We start from the raw sequence: 20590 nt of genomic DNA on the forward strand, positions 1-20590 counted from the left end.
GGTTTTTTTCAAGACAGGGTTTCTCTGTAGTCCTGGCTGTCCTGGAACTCACTCTGTAGACCAGGTTGGCCTTGAACTCAGAAATTCGCCTGCCTCTGCCTCCCAAGTGCTGGGATTAAAGGCGTGCGCCACCACACCCGGCATAGCCCGTGTTCTTAATCACTGAGCATCTCTGTATGCTACCACATGAAAATGTTCTGATCTCCAAGGGCACTGCATATATGTAGTACACTGACATACATGTAGGCAAAACACCGACGTATTAAAATAATGACTGGGGGATTCAAATCGATTGAGTTGTGTGTAGGGTGATTAAAAGCCTTCAATCCCAGCAATCAGGAGGCAGAGGCAGCTGGGTCTTTGAGTTCAAGGTCAGCCTGGTCTACAAATCAAGTTCCAGGATAGACAGAGCTACACAGAGAAACTCTGTCTAGAAATACCAAAACAACAACAAACAGCTTAGTTAAATTATAGGAAAAACACTATTATTGAAATATGGCAATAATTATTATTGAGATCGATTCCAGTTAACCTATATAAACCTATACAATATCTATATAAACCTATGTAACATCTAGTTCTACAAAGGTCAAGGGTGAAGTCTGAAGTCACACACACAGCCATGCTGTGTCTTTGTTATCCTGTGGCCTCCCTTCCTTAGCCAAAGTTAAGGAGAAAGTCGTCTAGCTTCTGCCCAGTATTATGACCGTCACCTTAGCTATGTGCTCCTTGGACCTCGGGCGGGCCTAACACTTGCTATGCAAGCTTTCTTATCATCCTTATCCTCTCCACACACCATCCTCCATTTGGAGACAGCGTCTCTCTGTGTAGCCCTGGCTACCCTGAACCCACTGTGCAGACCAGGCTGGCCTTGAACTCACAGACAACTGCTTGCTTCTGCCTCCTGGGTGCTGGGGCTAAGGGTGTGTGCTACTGGGTCTGGGGTCTGGCTGTGGTTTTGTTTTCACATGGAGAGTCTTAGATGGAGACTCACTATATAGCTCAGGCTGGCCTAGAACTCGGGCACTCCTGCCTCACATTCCCAAGGAATTGGATCTTAGTTGGTTTTAGCCTCTGAGACTTACTGCTGAATAAACTGATCTTTTCTAGTACCTTCTGAACTCTGGCCGGCTGGTTCAACTCAGCTGACTGGCTAAAAACTCCTCCCCAAGCTGACTGATTCAAATTGGCTTATCTCAGCTTCTGACTGAATTGCTTCATACTAACTTGGGCAATCTGTTCTAATCTTCTGGCTCTTTCTCATTCTCTGGCTTGTTCTGTCTTCATCTGTGAATGCCATGTTCCCTCTCTGCAACCTGTCTCTGTACAACTGTTCTGGTAAAACTGCCTTCTCTCCCTTTCTTCTCTCTCTGCGATACTCTGTAAGTAGCTTCTCTTTCCCTCTGTTCTCATGAGAGTTGGACATATCCTAGTCTGTCAGATCTTCCTCTGATCCATCACTTTGCCCCTCAGTTACACAGTTATACACCCCTTTCTCCTTTTTTTGTTGTTTTGGGGTGGTTTTTTTTTTTTTTCGGTTTTTTTTCGAGACAGGGTTTCTCTGTGTAGCCTTGGCTGTCCTGGAACTCACTCCGTAGTCCAGGCTGGTCTCAAACTCAGAAATCTGCCTGCCTCTGCCTCCTGAGTGCCAGGATTAAAGGCATGGGCCACCATGCCCAGCTACTTCTGCCTTCTGCTCTTTTCAAATTGTTTACCTTTCTTCCACGTTCACAGTCACTCAGCAGCTAAACCGTACAGAATTTTATCACCCGATTTCTACTTCCCTTATTCCCCCATTGCTTCTGGGATCAATTACATAATAGTCACTATGACCTATAAAGTCCCTCTCCCCCACCCTCAGCACTTCACTGTCCTACAGCCAGCTGTTTTTATATTCACTGCTGTGTATAGATGGGCTGGAACAAAGCAGGTAGGTAGTCAGAACAGGTTTGATAAGTGGATGCTTATCTGGTATTTGAATTCAGGAGAACCATTTGTTATTGCAAAGTGTAGTTACATAGCAGAAGTGGGTTCCAATCCCATTTATTGTCATAGTAGATAAGTCATCTGTCCTAAGCCTCACCTTTCATAGGTGTGAGACAGGAATAAAAGATTTTTCTTTTTAGATTGATTTGTTTTTATTTATGAGTACACGAGACAGTAATAACAGTATGATAACAGAAGGGTTTTTTTCCCCGAAGATTTTTTTTTATTTATTATATGTGAGTACACTGTAGCAGTCTTCAGACACTCCAGAAGAGGGCGTCAGATCTCATTACAGATAGTTGTGAGCCACCATGTGGTTGCTGGGAATTGAACTCAGGACCTCTGGACCTCAGTCAGTGCTCTTACCCGCTGAGCCATCTCTCCAGCCCCCATTAGTTTTAATAAAATGATGCAATAGTAAAGGTTCTACCACACTGCAAACATTCAGGCTTTGATTTTTTTTTTTTTTTTTTTTTTTTGGTTTTTCGAGACAGGGTTTCTCTGTGTAGCCCTGGCTGTCCTGGAACNTGGTTTTTCGAGACAGGGTTTCTCTGTGTAGCCCTGGCTGTCCTGGAACTCACTTTGTAGACCAGGCTGGCCTCGAGCTCAGAAATCTGCCTGCCTCTGTCTCCCAAGTGCTGGGATTAAACGGCCCTGTGAAACAGCCCTTTATTGTAGAGGTTGGGAGGTCCCTTGGCAGGTCATGGAAAACAAGGCTTTGGAATTTTAGCTACTAAGACATTAGAGGGCCAGACTCCGGAAGTGACTTAGTTGCGTGGTCCTAATGCTAAGGCAGGAGCTGGGTACCTTCTGATGTCCTTCGCGTCTATGACTTTGCACAAATACAACAAATCTTTGGCCGAATGCCCTAACAGCCACCGCACAACCTCACAAGGCAGTAAGCAGTCACCAGAGTGCCTGGAATCCTGCCTACCTAGGCATTTTTCTTAAAGGTGAAGGCCACAGGAGCACAAGGTGGGTGACCTGCTTGCAAAACCCTTGTGCCCCACTGTAGCTCCTCCCAACCTCAATGTCTTCATCAGAAGAGGTCAGGAGTAGCAGCTAGGAGTGCAGTCACTCTGATCGTTGGCTTGGGCTGGAACCTAGGTGTGAGAACTTGGACAGCTCCATCGCTTCTCCGAGTCTCAGTTTCCCCAAGTGTAGGAAAGAGGTAATAATTGTGTCTGCCTTCTCCAGGCTTTTCTTGGGACGTTAACAAGATAGCATGGCAGAAGCAGCACCCCGGCAAACTTATCAAGGCTAGTCAGGGCTCCCTGGCTCCTAGGAGCCTCCTACCGGCCGGCCACTGGCAGAGTTCGCCTAGCTTTGGACTAGGGGCCCATCACTTCCTGGTTGTGTGGCCCTAGAGACTCCCCAACTTCTACTGGGATGTCCACCGGGCGGATGCCTGGGCTGGCGTGAACGTCCCACGCATGCACACGCGGCCCCGGTGCGGGGCTCCGGGGAGCCTTGCAGTCGCTGCGCGGAGTGGTCGGTGGCGCGCGCGGGCGCGCGGGCGCGGGGCTACGCTGAGCCCGGATTGGCCGTCGCGCGCCCTCGCGCCCGCCCCGCAGGCGCCTGGCAGCGCCGCCCCTGCCCGCGCCGTCCCCGGCCTCGCTCCGGGCCCCGGCTGCGGCGCGCGCGGGCGCCCGGCCTGCTACGGGCCATGGGCGAAGCGGGCGCCGTGGGGCGCCGCCGGCCCTTTCCCGGAGCGCCGCGGCGGCGCTGGTGGCGTCAGCAGCAGCAGCAGCAGCGGCGGCGGCAGCGCTGGTGGCCGGGCCGCGGCGAGGGCGAGGGCGCCGGCCGCGCCGCCATGGGCCTAGCCGGGCTGCAGGTGGGTGTGTCGGGCCCGGGCGCATGGGGTGGGGCGGGCGCAGGAGGCCCCGGCCGGGCCGGGTGGGAAGGGCGCCGCGGCTCGGGTTCGGGCCCGGGCTCGGGGCCCCGGGACAGCGCAGCCCGGCCCCCTGCGTGCGGGCTTGGAGACATGGCTGCGGCGGGCCCCCGCGGTCCCGCTGCCCGCGCCGCCGCGCCCTGAGCGCCCCTCCCCCGCTTCCCCCGGGTCCCCCCTCTCCAGGCAGGAAGATGTGCAAGCCCCGCGCGGTGGAGGCGGCGGCAGCGGCGGTGGCGGCGACGGCCCCGGGCCCGGAGATGGTGGAGCAGAGGGGCCCGGGGAGGCCCCGCAGCGACGGGGTAAGCAGGCTCCTTCCCCGCACTGAGCAGCGCGCCAGCCGGGCCCGGGCCTCGCGCACGTGGGCGCAGCAAGGGACCCCCCCTCCCATCGGTGCTCGCCAGCGGGACTGGCCTGGGGCAGCTTCCTTTATTTGTTTGTTTGTTTGTTTGTTTGTTTGCTGCCTGGCGGTCCTATTCCACTGTGACCCTACCTGACAGTGTCTGACATCGGAAAAGTTTGACTGTGGCCTTGTGGCATTTACAGCCCCTCCCGAGACCTTGAGTCCCTGGAGGTGGTGGCTGCCTTCCCAAGGGTGTCCGGGGCTTGCTCTCGCCCCTCTAGTAACCAGGGTTACTTGGTGTCTAGTGGCTTACCGGGCTGCCAGGCCCTGCATTGTTTTTTGGGAGAGCCCGCTCCGAGGGGAGTATCCACACCCAATGACACCAACACAGAAGTGACCTGTACTGATACCCCCTCCCTACCCCCAACCCCCAGCCTGCTCCAATGTTTGCAGCCAAGGTGCGGTTTGCAGTGGAGTGACCCGCCCTAAATGCGCTGGCCGGCAGCCTGTGCTCTCATTGGCCTCTCCCATCCCTCAGCCACAGTCCTGGGAGGTGCTGAGCTGCAGTTGCTCGAGAGGGGCCAGGCCTAACGCGGAAGGTTAAGGCACTAAGCAAGCCCTCCCAGTTGGCCTCAGCACCTAGTGGTTAATCAGGTTCCCTTAGGCAGGCCTGTTTCTGTGTGCTGGTGGCCGACTCCCTAGCCTGGGGAGATAACCCCTGACTCAGCCCAGCCCTTCGAATCAGTTTTCCCTGGGTCATTCTGCCCTCCCTGCTGCTGGTAGGTTAGCTCTTTCCTTAAATGGACTGTACCTTCCTTTAAGGTCTTGTCCTCTGCTGGCCAGACTTATCCCTTAGGGACTCTGCTTAGGGAGTGTATGTGTTGAGAAACCTGGGGCTTCAGAATCTGCCGCAGCTCTCCTGAGAGAGCGAGAGGTCTCCTGGGGCTGGCATCTTCTGGTTGGCATGTCCTGGAGTGGTGATGAAATCTCTTTTGTATTCTTCCTTCTCCTTCTTCCCCTCAGACGCTGGGGGATTGTCTTTGTCTCCAAGCCTCTTTCAGAATATGTGTTTGTCTTTCTAGGAGAACGTGTTTGCCGGGCAGTCAAAGATCTATGCCTACATGAGTCCGAACAAGTGCTCTGCAATGCGCTCTCCACTTCAGGAAGAGAACTCGGTTGCCCATCACGAGGTCAAATGCCCGGGGAAACCATTAGCTGGAATCTACAGGAAGCGAGAAGGTAAGCCCCAAACGGCCTCATTATTCTGCTTTCAGCTACTCAGATTGTACACACTCAGGCTCTCGTACATCTTTCCCGTGTGGGGTGTGAGGGAAATACAAACCGAGTTCCTCCTCTCGGGGAGAAACACACACAGGTAGGAAGGAGGAGGATGTGTCCGGGTGCGTGTCCTGTGGTCTGACAGGTTTTTCCTACTTTCACAAGAGTTAGCATATCCTTCAGGCGTGTATTGCCACATTGGGGGGGGGGGGGGATAACACACCCGACCTGCAATTGGAGAGACTTATGATGGTTAAAAATGCAGGAAAAGTGAGTCCAGGTTGTACAGAGCAGGCGGCTGACTGCAGTGTGCAGTAGACCCAGGGGATCAATTAACCTACCGTTGTATGGCAGGGCCTGACCCCATTTCTACAGTTTCTTTCCATTCAAGCGTTCTGTGTTCCTTTCCAAAGCAGTGTGCCCTGTGTGTGAAATTTTGGGTTAAGTCACAGGCCCGTGGTAGGGCTTGGTAGATAGAATACTTGTCAAGTATGGGAGACTCTGGCTTGGTCCTGAGCATTTAAAAAAAAGAAAAAAAAAAAAAAGGAGGAAAAAAACCCCTAAGAGTGTGTGATTATTGAGAAATTCTGTGGAAGCCAAATTGCAGTGATTTCAAAACCAGCGAGGCTTACAGTTTGCTACTTTGTCCCGCCCCACTGCCCAAAATAAGGAGGACTAGGATGTGGCTCAGTGGTATGATGTTTGCCTAGCATGTGTAAGGCCCTGACTCCGTTCCCAACACCTCCACTCAGAGCTATGAACAAGGCAATGGTCTAAGAACCTTGCTTTTTCCCAGATTTGGAGTTTTAGAGCTTCAGTGAGCGTTCCTGTCCACCTCCACAATTCGTTCCTGGGAACGAATCTTACCCAACTGAGTAGGTCGCCCCCCCCTTTGCCCCAAGGCTACCAGCAGCTTTTTAGGACAAAGTTGTGTGTTGGCCGACAGTTGGTCAGAAGTCCTAAAGCCCAGCTATCAAGCTGTCTTTGAGAACTAAGGTTGAGGAGCCTACCATCGGCTTTTTCCCCCCCTACCCCCAGGAATGGAGGAGCTATGTTGTCTGAGCCACAAAGTAACTTAGATGGTAGCTGTGGCTGCCACTTGGAAGGAGGAGGCTCTGGCAAGCTGCAGCTCTTTTGTGAGTCCCGGGTGACATATCTGTCAGTTGAGAGGAGTCCCGTCTCCCCCATTGGGCTGTTTGGGTGTAGAAGGGCTTTGAGATGTTGTCACTGCATTACCTCATCTGTCTACGTTCCTTGCGTCTGCAGATATCGGGAGATTGGTTACCTGCCCCCCTGGCTTGGCCATAGCCACCTTGCATCCCTTCCAGAATCGGGCAGAGTGAATATTGTCCATACGATGACGGGTGGGGGCTTACTGATCCCTCGTGCTGTTAAATGGCAGTGATTAGGATTTGGGGTCACATGTACGTTGGAATGTCCGAGAAAGGCCACAATCTTGCCACCGTGGCACAGACAGATCTCAGGAGTTGTCAACAGACCCATCGTATCCATAGGGTTAGACCTGCCAGCCTGCCTAGAAGGGAAGAGTGGGAGGGAGGCGGGATTTGTGTGCTGCTATGTACATGCAGGCTTCAGAGGAAAACTTACAGGAGTTGGTTTCCTCCTGTGAAGGTCCTGAGAAATCAGATTCGGGGAATTAGGCTTGGTGGCAGAGCTTTTACCTGCCAACCCATTTCGTGTTCTCGACGGCACCCCCTTTGCCCAGCTTTTCCTGCTTTGTTTGCTGAGCTATAATTCAGGAGTCAAAGTTTATTTGCTTATTTTGTAGAACCTGGGATAGAACCCAGAGACTGGGCATCTAGGCAGGCACTCTACCACTGAGCTAACCCAGGTCTTCTCTCCTATCCCCCGCCCCCCCAAGGCAAGCTCTCCTGTAGCCCAGGCTAGCCTCAAACTCCCCCATGCAGCTGAGAACGGTCTTTAACTTGTGCTCTGTCTCCACCTCCCCAGTGTGTTGGGATTATAGGCCTGTGCCACCGTGCCAGGTTTTACTCAAGCTCTGTCCCCAACTCCAAAGTGTGCACTTGGATGATATTTTAGTGTGTCTGCAGTCACACAACTGCCACCTCTTAAGTCCAGACCATTTTTTGTTTCCCTACAAAGAACATACTCATTAGTCCTCACTTTGCACTCTCCATCCCCCACAGCTCTAGGCAGCTCTGAAACTCCTCTCTGCGTCTGCAGCTTTGCCCGTTGTGGACATTTCATGCAAATGAAGTCATAGGCTATGTAGCCTTTTGTGTTTGGCCTTTTACTCAGCGTGTTTGTCAGAGTCCCAGTTGTTTATCGTGTATGTCAATGCTTTGTACCTTTTTATGGCTGAACCATAATCATCGTTCCCAGTGTGTGGATAGACCGCATTTTAACTGTTTGTATACCGGGAGGGCTGTCGGGAATGTTTGCTCTCGGGCTAATGTGCATAAGCTAGCACGTTTCATGTACAGTTTTTTGTGTAGACATGTGTCTTTAATCCTGAGTAGATGTCAGAATGTGGAGTTGCTGGATCACGTGATAGTTCTATGTTTAACTTTGTAAGGAAACCTTGAAACTGTTCTAAAATTGGTGTGCCATCTATCTCTGGGTAGTATATTAGTTATTTACTTTAAAAAGTAAATCATTAAATCCATTTTTTAAAAATAGCACAGTTGACCCGCACCGAATTTGCCGCTGTTATCAGCAAGGTTATTTGTTGTGTGCCTCATGACAGGATGCCTGCCTTCTGCCCAGGTGCCATCTGGAGAACCTCTGGGAGCCCGGGACGTCAACCTTTTTAGAAGGGGGGCTTGTTTGGCCAAGATTCTGCAGTGAAGCATGCCAGGCAGTGAGTGGGGAAGAGTTTGGGCTTTGTCCCCTTGCTCTACCCACCAGTGCTCGCTAGCTCTTGCTTTGGGAATGGAGCGTCTTTTCTCGGGTGTGCAGGCCAGTGTCTGGAAGCCTCCAGCTGTGTTAGCGCTTCGGGTTTCTCCCATGCCCACATACAGAGGGCCAGGCCCTATTTCCAGGTACTTCTGCCTGATTGTCCCTAGTGGACACTGACACAGTAGGCTCCAGCGCCTTCCTGACCCTCACAGAGTGCTCCTACCCTAGCCTGTCTGAGAACATGGGTGCTGACCAGTGCGTGGAGTGAATAAATCTATTTCCCACCTGTCCCGCTGCAGAGAAAAGGAATGCTGGGAACGTTATACGAAGCGCTGTGAAGTCAGATGACCAGAAGAGCAAAGACACCAGGAGAGGTCCCCTGGCGCCTTTTCCAAACCAAAAATCCGAAGCAGCAGAACCTCCAAAAACTCCACCCCCATCATGTGATTCTACCAACGTAGCAGTCGCTAAGCAAGCCCTGAAAAAGTCCCTCAAGGGCAAGCAGGCCCCTCGGAAAAAGTAAGTAGCCTGCAGTGAAGCCCTCTCCTAACACCACTTGGTTCCTGGGGCCTGGCTCAGGTGTCCACTGTGGTTGTGTAGTCTGCTGCCAGGCCTCTTCTCTTCTGAGTTACACTTTCTGGTTTTTCCCTGTGTGTGTGTGTGTGTGTGTGTGTGTGTGTGTGTGTGTGTATGTATGTATAAGACAAAGAGACAGAGAGACAGAGTCCAGAGGTTAGGCCTCCCTCCCTATCTCCCTCCCCTCCCCAGGAGTGAGCAGCTGTCTGGGACCCGCCCAGGTAGATAAGCAGATAGGTACCTAGGTCCCAGTGCACAGAAATATTTGAGGAACACGTTTACAGGGAGTTAGCTCCTGGGTCGGAGCCGGGCCCCAGGCCTCATGTTTATTTCTCCCCTCCCCTCTTAACCAGGTCTCAAGGGAAAAGCCAGCAGAATCGAAAGCTCACCGATTTCTACCCTGTGCGGAGGAGCTCCCGCAAGAGCAAGGCTGAGCTGCAGGTAAGGTCGGACCTGCTGCAGGGGGAGAGGCCAGGAGCCCGGGCTAGGGGGAGGGGTGTTTATCGGGTGTAGGGAAGCCTGGGTGAGATTGTCCTCCACTTGCTCTACCTTCCTGGTGAGGCAGGAGGCATCCTTAAGACCCTGGTACCTTGTACTTGATGCCGTAGAACAATCAGACTGGCTTTTCCACGGTGTTTTGGCAGCGAGTTTGTAGCCTAGAACTGTGGGGAAAGCTGCCTGTTGTGTCAGGAGCTTCTCCAGTCTTCAGTCTAGAAGTTTCTAAAGAACAGTAGTGTAGAAGTGCTTACTGATTGCTGGTGGACTGCACTGTCGTGTCTGTAAAATGGCTCTGTAAAGTCCAGGGATGGAGACACCTATAATCCTAGTACTCAGGACGGAGTTGAGAGAATGGACAGAAGTTCTGACAGAGTGGTTGGGTCTGAACTCCAAGTTCCAGTCCAGACAGGGCTCCATAGCAAGACCCTGCCTCATAAAGGAAGAGATACAGTAGTGAGTTGTTGTGAAAATAAAGGAAGGGGATTCACATCGATGCCGATGCAGTGGTGAATCCAGCACTCAGGAGAGTGAGGCCAGATCTCCATTTTGAGATCACCCTTGGCTACATAATAAAACTCTGTCTGAAAGCAAAACTCACAGAATGGTCTCCTAGGGCCAGAGACATAGCTCGATTGGAGTTCTTTTTTCTTCTTCTTCTTCTTCTTTGGTTTTTGGGTTTTGTTTTTTTGTTTTTTGTTTTTGGTTTTTGGTTTTTTTTTTTTTTCGAGGCAGAGTTTCTCTGTGTAGCTCTGGCTGTCCTGGGACTCACTCTGTAGACCAGGCAGGCCTCGAACTCAGAAATCCGCCTGCCTCTGCCTCCCAAGTGCTGGGATTAAAGGCGTGCGCCACCATGCCCGGCTCGATTGGAATTCTTGCTTGTTGTGTTTCTAGAAGTCCCATCGTTTCCATTCCTAGCACTGGAGATGGTGGATCTTGTGTGTAACCCCAGGACTGAGGAGGTAGAAACAGAAAGATCTAGAGTTGCAGGCCAAGTGGGAGGTGGTGTTACATGCCTTTAATTCCAGTTCTCGAGAGGCAGAGGGTAGCTTTGACTACAGAGTGAGTTCCAGGACAGCCAGAGCTACACAGAGAAACCCTGTCTTGAGGGGGAGAGGGGTGAAGGCTAAATTACGTAGAGAATCTGAGGCCAGTCTGAAATCCATGAGATCCTTTCTCATAAAAGACTTTGTTCTATAATGACGTAGGAGTGCAAATGGCAGGCAGCTAGCTGAGACTGTCACCCTCCCTTGTTTCCCAGTATAGTCTGTTCCCATCTGCCTGCTTCCAGCTAGACATGAAGTGGCTTACAGGAAAGAAAGTAACGGGTCTGGGTGGACCCACGCCCTTGTGTGCAGCACCCAGTGGGCAGCCTGTCTATATCGAAGCAGCGGGTGGTTATTGCTCTCTGTTCTGAATCCCACTCGTATGCCCAGGGAGTCAGTGTCGGTCCCTCCCTCTCCTGCACGTCTGTCTGACTCTGAAGGCTTCAGATCGCCTCGGAACAGTCTGAGCCTTTCCTGTACTGCTGAGGTCCCCTCAGCATCAGAAGTGGCAGGTCTACATGCAGAGCTTTCGGGTGATGCAGCTTTAGCTAAAACCAAGCCCACAGGAGAGGGTCTGCTTTCCCCTCCCTCTCCACTGGCCCACTAGCCTTGACTTCATTTCTCGTGAAAGGCGGTGTCTCAGCCAAGAATGAGCTGTTACAAACGCCTGCCTGCCAACCCGTGGGAGGCCGTGCTAGGTCACTCTGAAAGGCTGCATTGCAGAGAGCAGAGGTGGTGCCTGGCCACAGAACCCAGGGCTCCTCCCAGCCAGGCAGGAGTCACAGCAGGCCCCACACAGGGGCTGAGGGTTGCTGGGGGGNGGGGGGGGGGGTAGGGGAGTACCTAAGCCAGAAGTGCTAAAGAAAAGCCAGGCTCTTGTGCCTGGAGAGGAAGGAAGGGCTGCAGAGGGACTGCAGCGCTCACCTGCATACTGCAGCAGACACGGTGGTGCGGTGGGGAAAGCACAGCCGTCGCCAGAGAGTAGGGAGCACCACAAGCTGGGCCCCTCACTGTTTGCCTTGGCTCTGCTGAAAGAGCACTGTTCCCCGTCGCTGGCGAGGGCATGCAGTGACAGCTGCCCATGGCGCCGTGGATGTGACTGTCACTGGCAGAGTCTGTATTCTCTTGACTGCAGAGAAAGCTGGAGAGCATAGCAGCAGAGTCTCTCAGAGGGCTGAGGCTCCTCCTGGCCTAACTATGTTAGCTAGAGGCTGAGGAGGTGGGCCAGGAAACTACTTGACCAGTGGTCAAGAGGGAAATCAAAGTACCAAGTTGTGAGGCACCTTGTGGAGCTGAAGAAAAGCTTCTGGGGCAGAACCAGGTCCAGAGTTCAGAGCTGGAGGGAGGGAGGGAGGGAAGGATTTGGACCATAGGGTTTGAGCATAGAGCAAGCCATAGGGAAATGCCCCCAGCCTCCGTGGCACTAAATTGAGGAGCCTCCCTACTGGCCTGCCTATTGGTGGGGTGGCAGCTACACTATAGCAAAAACAACTGTTGGCAGTGCCCTGGCTTCTTCCTCCCTCCTGATACTCCCTGAGGACTGTAAGGAGCCATCTGTCCTCCCTGTCTCCCTTCACTGAGGCCTTGCCTACTCCAATAGAGTGATTACCGACTTAGGAAGATCCCTAGGTAGTGCTGGAGCACAGCAATAGAGCCTTTGTCTCGCATGAGGCTGTAGTGCAGTCACCAGTCACAGGCGGACAGCGCCTAACTGCCTGCCTTTGGATCGTTGGTGAGATGGAGTAGTGTGGTGAGCCTAAGGCTCCTTGGTTCCCAGGAATCTAGTTTCTCTGAAAAGGTGTCTGATAACTCCACAGCAAAGGAGGAAACAGGCAGGCCCATGGATTAGGGAAAGGTCACACTCAGCAGGAAGGACAGCTGCTCCACAGCCTGGAGGCTGGAGACCTGGCCTTCTGGAAGATCCTGTTGGATGGGAAATGGGGGAGGTGAGACATGAGGCCTGCATTTTACAGAATCTGTACCCACCTAGGAAAAAGTCTAGCATAGAGACATACCTTTCATCTCAGCGCTCAGGAGGCAGAGGCAGACTGATCTCGTGAGTTTAGTTCCAAATTCTCTCAAAATAGGAAAATGTAATGATTGGAAAGATAAAGTAGAATCCTGGGTGAGGTCATGTCTTGCTTTAATCTCATTACGTGGGAGTCTATTACAGGAGGGTTTTGAGTTCCAGCTCAACCTTGATACATAGTAAAAACCTTTTTTTTTTTTTTTTCCTAATTTTTATTAGTTTTTGTTTTCCAAACAGTGTCTCTCTATGTAGCCCTAGCTGCCGTTGGAACTTGCTCTGTAGACCAGGCTGGCCTGGAACTTAGAGATCTACCTGCCTCTTCCTCCCCGGTGCTGGGATTAAATTTTTCAGTAAGTTTGAGTCATAGATAAATGACAAAGGCAGTACAGATACTTCTCAGACCCATTGCTAACCTGTCCCGTTATTAACATCTCGAGTCCTTCTGTAAATCTGTCACTATGGGGAAGTACCATTGACGCTTCCTGTTAGCTAAGTACAGGAGTGATGGGACTTCTCTTACAGTTCTAAAAGGCCTGGGTGTGGCAGGGCTTTAGTAACAATAACGACAATCTTTTCAGAAGATTCCTGTGGTACTAGGTAAAGAATGGAGCCTGGGTTGTAGTAGAAGCCCTGAGACTCAGGAGGTGACTGTCAGATAATGGCTTGGTGGAGGACAGTAGTAGGTGCCGAGAAGAAAGTGGCTAGATATCAGACACCCGGTCTCACACCCTCAAGAGTGTCTCCATCACGTATCCCAGGGCCTGTGCCAGGGTAGGTGTAGACTGGCTAGCTGTGCCAAGCTCTGCCTACAAAGTCTAGCAAGGGTGTGAGTTCAACAGGTGGCAAGACCTCCACTGGCTTAGTCAGGGTGTCTATTTTCCTGCACGAAACATCATGACCAAGAAGCAAGTAGGGGGAGGAAAGGGTTTATTCAGCTTACACTTCCACGCTGCTGTTCATCACCAAAGGAAGTCGGGACTGGAACTCAAGCAGGTCAGGAAGCAGGAGCTGATGCAGAGGTCATGGAGGGATGTTACTTACTGGCTTGCCTCCCCTGGCTTGCTCAGCCTGCTCTCTTATAGAACCCAAGACTACCAGCCCAGGGATGGTCCCACCCACAAGGAGCCTTTCCCCCTTGATCACTAATTGAGAAAATGCCTTACAGCTGGATCTCATGGAGGCATTTCCTCAAGGGAGGCTCCTTTCTCTGTGATAACTCCAGCTTGTGTCAAGTTGACACACAAAACCAGCCAGTACACTCCAGATGCCTTCAGCCAAAGGAAGTCCCTCCATGCTGGTTATCCAAAGTGCTTTAGGGCATCTGGTGTCTTTGTAGCTCCCTCTTGTTCCCTAGCTTCCTGTGTAATGGGAGGACACAGTGTGATCCAGGGTGAGATGGAGTAGCAACAGGAGAGATTACTCATGGGAGTTCCCTAGCTCTCTGGTCCTCGCTGCATTGTTTTACTGGTTAGGAGGCACAGACATAGCTCAGAGACCTGAGCATAGACCTCCAAGGGACGTATCAGTTAGCTAAGAGGGACAAGGAGCAGATGTGTCCTGCTTACAGGTGTAGCCTGTGATCTGCTCTGGGAGATTCTCCATTTATTTATTTATTTATTTATTTATTTATTTATTTATTTGGTGATCCTGCTGGGCATTAAAGCCATGTGTATGCTGGGCAAACATTGTTGCTTTCGTGCCTCCTTTTCTATTTTACTTTTATTTTGAGATATGCTCTCACCAGATTGCCCTGTGCTGGCCCAGAATTTACTGTGTAACTCATATTAGCCTCAGTTGTATGAACACTGCCTCAGACTCTTGAGCAGTTAGGATTACAGGCATAGAATCCAGACCTTCTATTTACTTGTAGCAGGGGCATTTGTGTGTGGTGCTCAGAGAGAACACCTTACGGGAGTCGGTCAGTTCCCTCCTTGTAACGTGTGGGTTCTGGGATCAGTCTCAGATGGTCAGGATTGCCAGCCTTTCCAGCACATGCCTTTCCTCATTGAGCCTTCTTGACAGCCCTAGAACTCTGGTTTTTAGATCCTGGTAAATTAAAAAATTTTTTTAGATACAATACAGGACAAACTTCATGTTTTAGTCTCTGGAACAAATACCCAAGATAATAAAGGTTCATTTCTGTTACTTTTGTGGAGCCTTCGGTCTCTCAGTTGACTCCTGTTGCTTTGGGCATCGTGGAGGACAAGACTGCTTTCCTGACTGCTGGAAATGAGAGGATAGGCAGGAGTCTCACCATCCCACACAGAGCAGATCCCCAGGGACCCTGCTAGGACCCACCTCTTAATGGATTCCCAATACTTACCACAGGGCAGACCATTCCATTCTCCACAGGGACCCTTGGGAAACACTTAGAATTCTGACTAGTTGGGTGTGGTGATGCCCACTTATAATCCCACATTTTGGAGGCCAGGGCAGGAGGAGCATGAGTTCAAGGCCACCTTGGGCTTACAGTGTGAATTCCCTGACTCAGAAACCAAAAGAAACAAAGGCTAAAATATAGCAGGCCAGAACTGTGTGCGGGACTGGATGACAGTTGCTGGCGGCAGATGGGTGAGGAAAGGTGTGCCCGGGGCTGGGGCAGCGCAAGATGTCTGTGGCATGGTACATGAGCACTAACACTGCTCTGTTCTTTTCTTTCCTCTCCACAGTCTGAAGAAAGGAAGAAAATAGACGAGCTGATTGAGAGCGGGAAGGAAGAAGGCATGAAGGTAAGGCCCGCTCTACACCACTGAGACGAGCCACCACAAGACTGCCTTGACTGCATGCTCAGTGCCAGTCCCACCCCTGTAGAGTGTCAAGGAGACAGACCCAGCAGCTGAGAAGCAAGCGTGTCCTGAAGGTGCAGACAGGCATCAGTGGCTTACCTAAGGAGACACCCACTTCTACTTCAGTGTCTTTATTTCCTGTGGAATGCATGTTCTGCTTGTGTGTATGTCTGTATACCATATCTGGGCCTGCTGTACCCAGAGGTCAGAAGAGGGCATTTAACCCCCTGAAAGCAGTAAGTAGATGGTTAGGACTCAGCATGTGGATGCTGAGAATTGATCCCAGGTTCTCTGGAAGGATAAATGTTCTTAATTGCTGAGCTACCTTTCAGCCCTGTTTTGTTTTGTTTTTTTAAAGATTTTATTTATTTAATGTATGTAAGTGCATTGTAGCTGTCTTCAGACACACCAGATCCCATTACAGATGGTTGTGAGCCACCATGTGGTTGCTGGGAATTGAACTCCGGATCTCTGGAAGAGCAGTCAGTGTTCTTAACCGCTGAGCCATCTCTCCAGCTCCCAACCCCGTTTTTTAATGAAGAGGATTTTTATTTAATTATATGTGTGTATATATATATATATATATGTATCTGTCTGTTTTATATTTAAATGGAGTAGGGACACCCACAGGCAAGAAGAAGGCTTCAGACCTCTTGCAACTGGAGTTACAGGTGGTTCTAAGCTGCTCAGTGTTGAGGTGTGAGTGAACTGGATCCTCTGCAAGAGCTCATGAGTGCTGAGCCATCTCAAGCCCCTTGCTTTGCTTTTGTTTGAAACAGGGTCTCTCTCCCTATGTATGCCTAGCTGTCCTGGAACTCATTCTATGGAACAGGCTAGTCTCAAACTCACAGAGATAGATCTTCCTGCGTCTGCATCCAGAATATTGGGATTAAAGGCACACTCCACTACACCTGGCCCTGGGTAATTATAATAAAAGAAAAAGTGCAGTGGGGATGGTGGCAGAGTTTGTTAGCCCGTCTGTCTCCTCGGGAAGCTGAGGTCGAGTGGTTGTAAGATCGTAAGATCAGTCATGCCTGACTTATGGAGTCAGTTAAGTACAAAAAGGGGCTAGAAGCTGGGCATAGTGGCACACGCCTTTAATCCCAGCACTTGGGAGGCAGATGCAGGCGGATTTCTGAGTTCGAGGCCAGCCTGGTCTACAGAGTGAGTTCCAGGACAGCCAGGGCTATACAGAGAAACCCTGTCTCGAAAAACAAAAAAGGGGGGTGGGCTGGAGATGTAGTTTGTGGGTCTGTGTCTGCCCCACTCCTTCACTGAGCACAGCCTCTTGGGAAGACAACATGGGGAATTTGACTGCACTTACCCCAGCTGGGCTGTAGGGAAAAAGCACCAAGACACCGCTCAGGGGTTGGGAAAGCAAAGTCAGAGATGTGAGAAAACTGGAGCTGGTTTGAGAGCAGAGTAGAGATAGCCGCTTAATCCCGGGGGCTGGGGGGAAGGGGAGTTCTGGCTTGTTCCAGCATTGGTTGTCCAGGCTGGAAGTGCAGAGAGGCCTTCTGCCTGGGAGGGGGGAGGGATTAAGCTGCAGCCCTGTAGGCAAATGCCTTCTCCAAGGTTCTCCACTGTGGACCTTGATAAAAGAGACAGCCAATGGTTCTGAACTGTTTATTGGCTGTTCATTGTGGAGAATGGATGCATACTATACATTACCCACTTCTCAGAGTCTCCAGGTCTCAACCTATTCTACCATACCAAGCTTCCTGGCATGGTTCACTGTCCAACAGTGGCTCAGCAATAAAATGCTTGTTGAGCATCGACAGAGCCCTGCATTCAATCCCTAGCCCTCACCCCTAAAGAAGGAAAGCAACGAACAAAGATAATTATACAGAGAAGAAGACGTTTAGCCCTGGTGTAGGGGTCTAAGGAACGTGTTTTTCTCCACGTGTCTTGCTCTGTGTTGATGCTGCAGATTGACTGAGCCCTGTGCAGGGCCCACACGCAAGCGTCTCTCTGTTTTGGATGAGGGACTGTACCTCCAAGGTGTAGTGACGGAGGATGGATCTGTTCTAGGAGTGAAGGGTCAAAAGCCTTTTCTTTGCACCTATAACCTAGACTCTCAGACGTAGTCCTGGAGCAGCTATCCATTCTGTATCACCAGAAGTTATTGGTGGATCCCAGGTGGTTCAGGACACTGGGCCTTGCTTGTCCCTCAATAAGCAGAGAACCTTATGGACCAGAGTCCCCAGTGTCACCATTTCTAAGCTTTATGGCCTTGGACACATGGCTACCTTTCTAAGCCTCATTTTTCTCATCTGCAAAATGGTGTTTGCCCACTTTCAGCTGGGAGCCTGACGTAAGAGAACTTTGAATGGGCATAGAGCAGCTCTTTGTGGTATGAAGTGGGAATGACCTGAGACTAGACCCAGGACACACAGTAAAGGCTCTGAAGCCATCCTCAGTGCGAGTGGGTTTTATTTTACTGAGGTCCAGTCAGTAAAATTAGCAAAAAGTGTAGTCCAAGCCCCTTGAAAGACACCTTGCCTCTTGACACCTGTCATAATATTGAACCCATGCTGTCTTGTCCCTCCCTGACAGATCGATCTAATTGATGGCAAAGGCAGGGGTGTGATCGCTACCAAGCAGTTCTCCCGGGGAGACTTTGTGGTAGAATACCATGGGGACCTCATTGAAATCACCGATGCCAAGAAGCGGGAGGCTCTGTACGCACAGGACCCCTCCACTGGCTGCTACATGTACTATTTTCAGTATCTGAGCAAAACCTACTGGTGAGTACACACTGTGACTTTTTAACTCTTTGGGTACAGGAAAGGCAGACAGCTGGGTGACCAGGGCCATTCCTGAGTCTGTAATCAGTCTCCTTACCTGTCACAGTTAGGTCACCTCTGGCTGGCATCAAACTCATCCTCCCCCTGCCTCAGCCTCCTGAGTGCTGGGATTGCCAATGTAAAGCGCCATGTCCGGAGAGCTCTCCTTCTCCTCCCTGTTAGCTGTGGGATGGAGCTGTCCTTCAGCAGGAGGGTGCATCCCCTAGACACCTGCTCCAGCCAAGCCCCTTTCCCTCTCGGCATTTGTCCAAGGAGCTCTGTGCAATGGTAGCTGCTCCTTCCTGGGTGAGGTCAGGGGAGCCAATTTTGTTACAGTTACTCCCTCGGCTCTGTAGAGAGTTCTTTGAGTTCTGTCCCCCAAGCTCTGCTTGGGGGCCTCTCTGGCTTTTAAAGTAGCCTCTGGGATTAACCTGTCTTCCAAGTGAGGCATGCCAGCCAAGTTAAAGCCTCTTTATCAGTGTGATCTTCTCTCATTCTCCCACCTCACCAGCGTGGATGCCACTCAAGAAACGAACCGCCTGGGGAGACTCATCAATCACAGTAAGTGTGGAAACTGCCAGACCAAACTGCACGACATCGATGGCGTGCCTCACCTCATCCTCATCGCCTCCCGAGACATCGCAGCTGGGGAGGAGCTCCTGTACGACTATGGGGACCGAAGCAAGGCCTCCATCGAAGCCTACCCCTGGCTGAAGCACTAACCATGTGGCCTCCCTGCCTCCCTGCCACCCTGCCTCCTTCAAAGGACAAAGTGCCCTCAAAGGGAAATGAATTTTTTTTTACACACACACACACACACACACACACACACACACACACACACTCACACTCACACTTACTCTTAGCTAATTACTTCAAATGTTTTTAAAAAGTATATTAAAGATGCCTTTTCATGTAGTATTTAAATATCTGTTACAGGTTTCCAAGGTGGACTTGAACAGATGGCCTTATATTACCAAAACTTTTATATTCTAGTTGTTTTTGTACCTTTTTGCATACAAGCTGAACGTTTGTGCTTCCCGCGCAGTGTAAGACTCGGCACAGGTTTTAGAGAATGGAGTTGAACATGAACTAGGAAGCCGGGCTCTGCCCAAGATGAAAGCCAGGACTCCCCCGCACCCCACGTCCAAGGACAGGCCGGTGTGAGGGCGCTGCCCCCCACGCACAGCCTGGACGGGATGTCTCCAAGCTCTTGTTCTCCTCAGCGTCCTGACAGGCATACACACTGACGTGTATGAATATTTTTTAGCAAAAGTTTCACAGTAAGCTAGTCTTCCCCTCTGCTTTCTCCAAAGCTTACTGAGCCCGGGGCTCGGAGGCCCGGCCAGGAACAGACCTCTTCCACAGGCTTACGGCTTTTCCAGGCACCTTGAAGCATCAGGGTGGACAGTCAGATTAGAGGCGGGCCGGGAAAAGCACTGTTCTCCTGCTCAAGAAGGGCAGGTCTCCTGAAACTGCATTAATTCTTTATAGAAATGTGAACACTGAATTTATTTTAAAAAATAATAAAAACAAAACATTTTAAAAAAAAATCAAAAAAAGAAAAAATGGAAAAAAAAAACCCACAGAAAACAACTTAACGTGTATATAGGTTTTGAAGGGAGTGAAATGAATGTGGTTTTCTTTTCTTCTGGGGTTTATTTTTTTTTTCTTTTTGGCTTGGCTGGTTGGTTTGTGTAGAGAAGATTTGAGATGGTACTCTATTCTAATCAAAAGTGAGGTTTTGTAGTGGGACCAGAAATTACTAAGCCCACATCCCCTCCCCAACCCCAGTTCTGCTGCGTGGGAAGTTCTCTACCTGCTGTCAAGGCAGAACTCCTGGTATCCCATGAAGATGCTGTCAGCTGTTAGTCTGGCACCCCAGAGCATCAGGCACCAGACGTGCTTGGCACTAGGGAACCTGGCAGCCCGCAGAGAACCAGGATGATGCTTTGTTTTGACCTGTGAGAGCAAGAGTAGGTGGCTTCCTTCTCCCTCCCTGGGGAGGACTCACCATTCACCTTCAGTCCAGGGGCCTGGGGTTCAGGAGCCAGGTATAAGAATCTACCCTTGTCCCCGACACCCCCCTCTCCCAGGCTCATGATGGTGCTACCTACGAAAGTCTTCCCCGCACCCTTTGCTAGCCCAGTCAGTGGTCAGACTTGGAGGAGGATCCGACAGGAGGGTGTTACTGTGAGATAAAAATGTCTTGGTTGTACCTGTTTGTGGCTTAGCTTTGTATTTAAATAGCAAACAACAAAAAAAAGGAAATAAACTTGAAACTTATTTGTCATCTTAAGAATAAAGAAAAAAAATTAAAATATTTATTGCCAGGCAAGGCCACCTATGTGTTGTTGTTCTTAATAAAGTGGAGGTGGAATAAGCTAGGGGAAAGAATTACTGATTTTGGCCGGGTGTGGTGGCTCACGCCTTTAATCCCAGCACTCGGGAGGCAGAGGCAGGCGGATTTCTGAGTTCGAGGCCAGCCTGGTCTACA

At 50.8% G+C, this 20590-nt stretch overlaps 1 protein-coding gene across 6 annotated transcripts in view; it reads left to right on the forward strand.

The window, feature by feature from the left end:
- Positions 1-20400, forward strand: part of Kmt5a (lysine methyltransferase 5A) — a 21984-nt gene extending 1584 nt beyond the window's left edge. Inside the window, exons 1-8 of one of the 6 annotated variants that reach the window (XM_021163608.2) lie at positions 3063-3157; positions 4061-4176; positions 5300-5456; positions 8675-8894; positions 9305-9392; positions 15191-15250; positions 17864-18054; positions 18605-20400. In XM_021163608.2, coding sequence (XP_021019267.1) covers positions 4069-4176; positions 5300-5456; positions 8675-8894; positions 9305-9392; positions 15191-15250; positions 17864-18054; positions 18605-18815 — 1035 coding nt within the window. In that variant the 5' untranslated portion in view covers positions 3063-3157; positions 4061-4068 and the 3' untranslated portion in view covers positions 18816-20400. Of the gene's footprint in view, positions 1-3062; positions 3158-3596; positions 3821-4060; positions 4177-4795; positions 4997-5299; positions 5457-8200; positions 8338-8674; positions 8895-9304; positions 9393-15190; positions 15251-17863; positions 18055-18604 lie in introns of those variants that run through there. The other 5 variants (XM_029477783.1, XM_021163607.2, XM_021163606.1 and 2 more) reach the window with 5 other exon arrangements.
- Positions 20401-20590: the final 190 nt, after the last annotated feature.

The sequence above is a fragment of the Mus caroli genome, chromosome 5 (genome assembly GCF_900094665.2).
Source record: "Mus caroli chromosome 5, CAROLI_EIJ_v1.1, whole genome shotgun sequence".
In the NCBI taxonomy this organism is placed as follows: domain Eukaryota; kingdom Metazoa; phylum Chordata; class Mammalia; order Rodentia; family Muridae; genus Mus; species Mus caroli.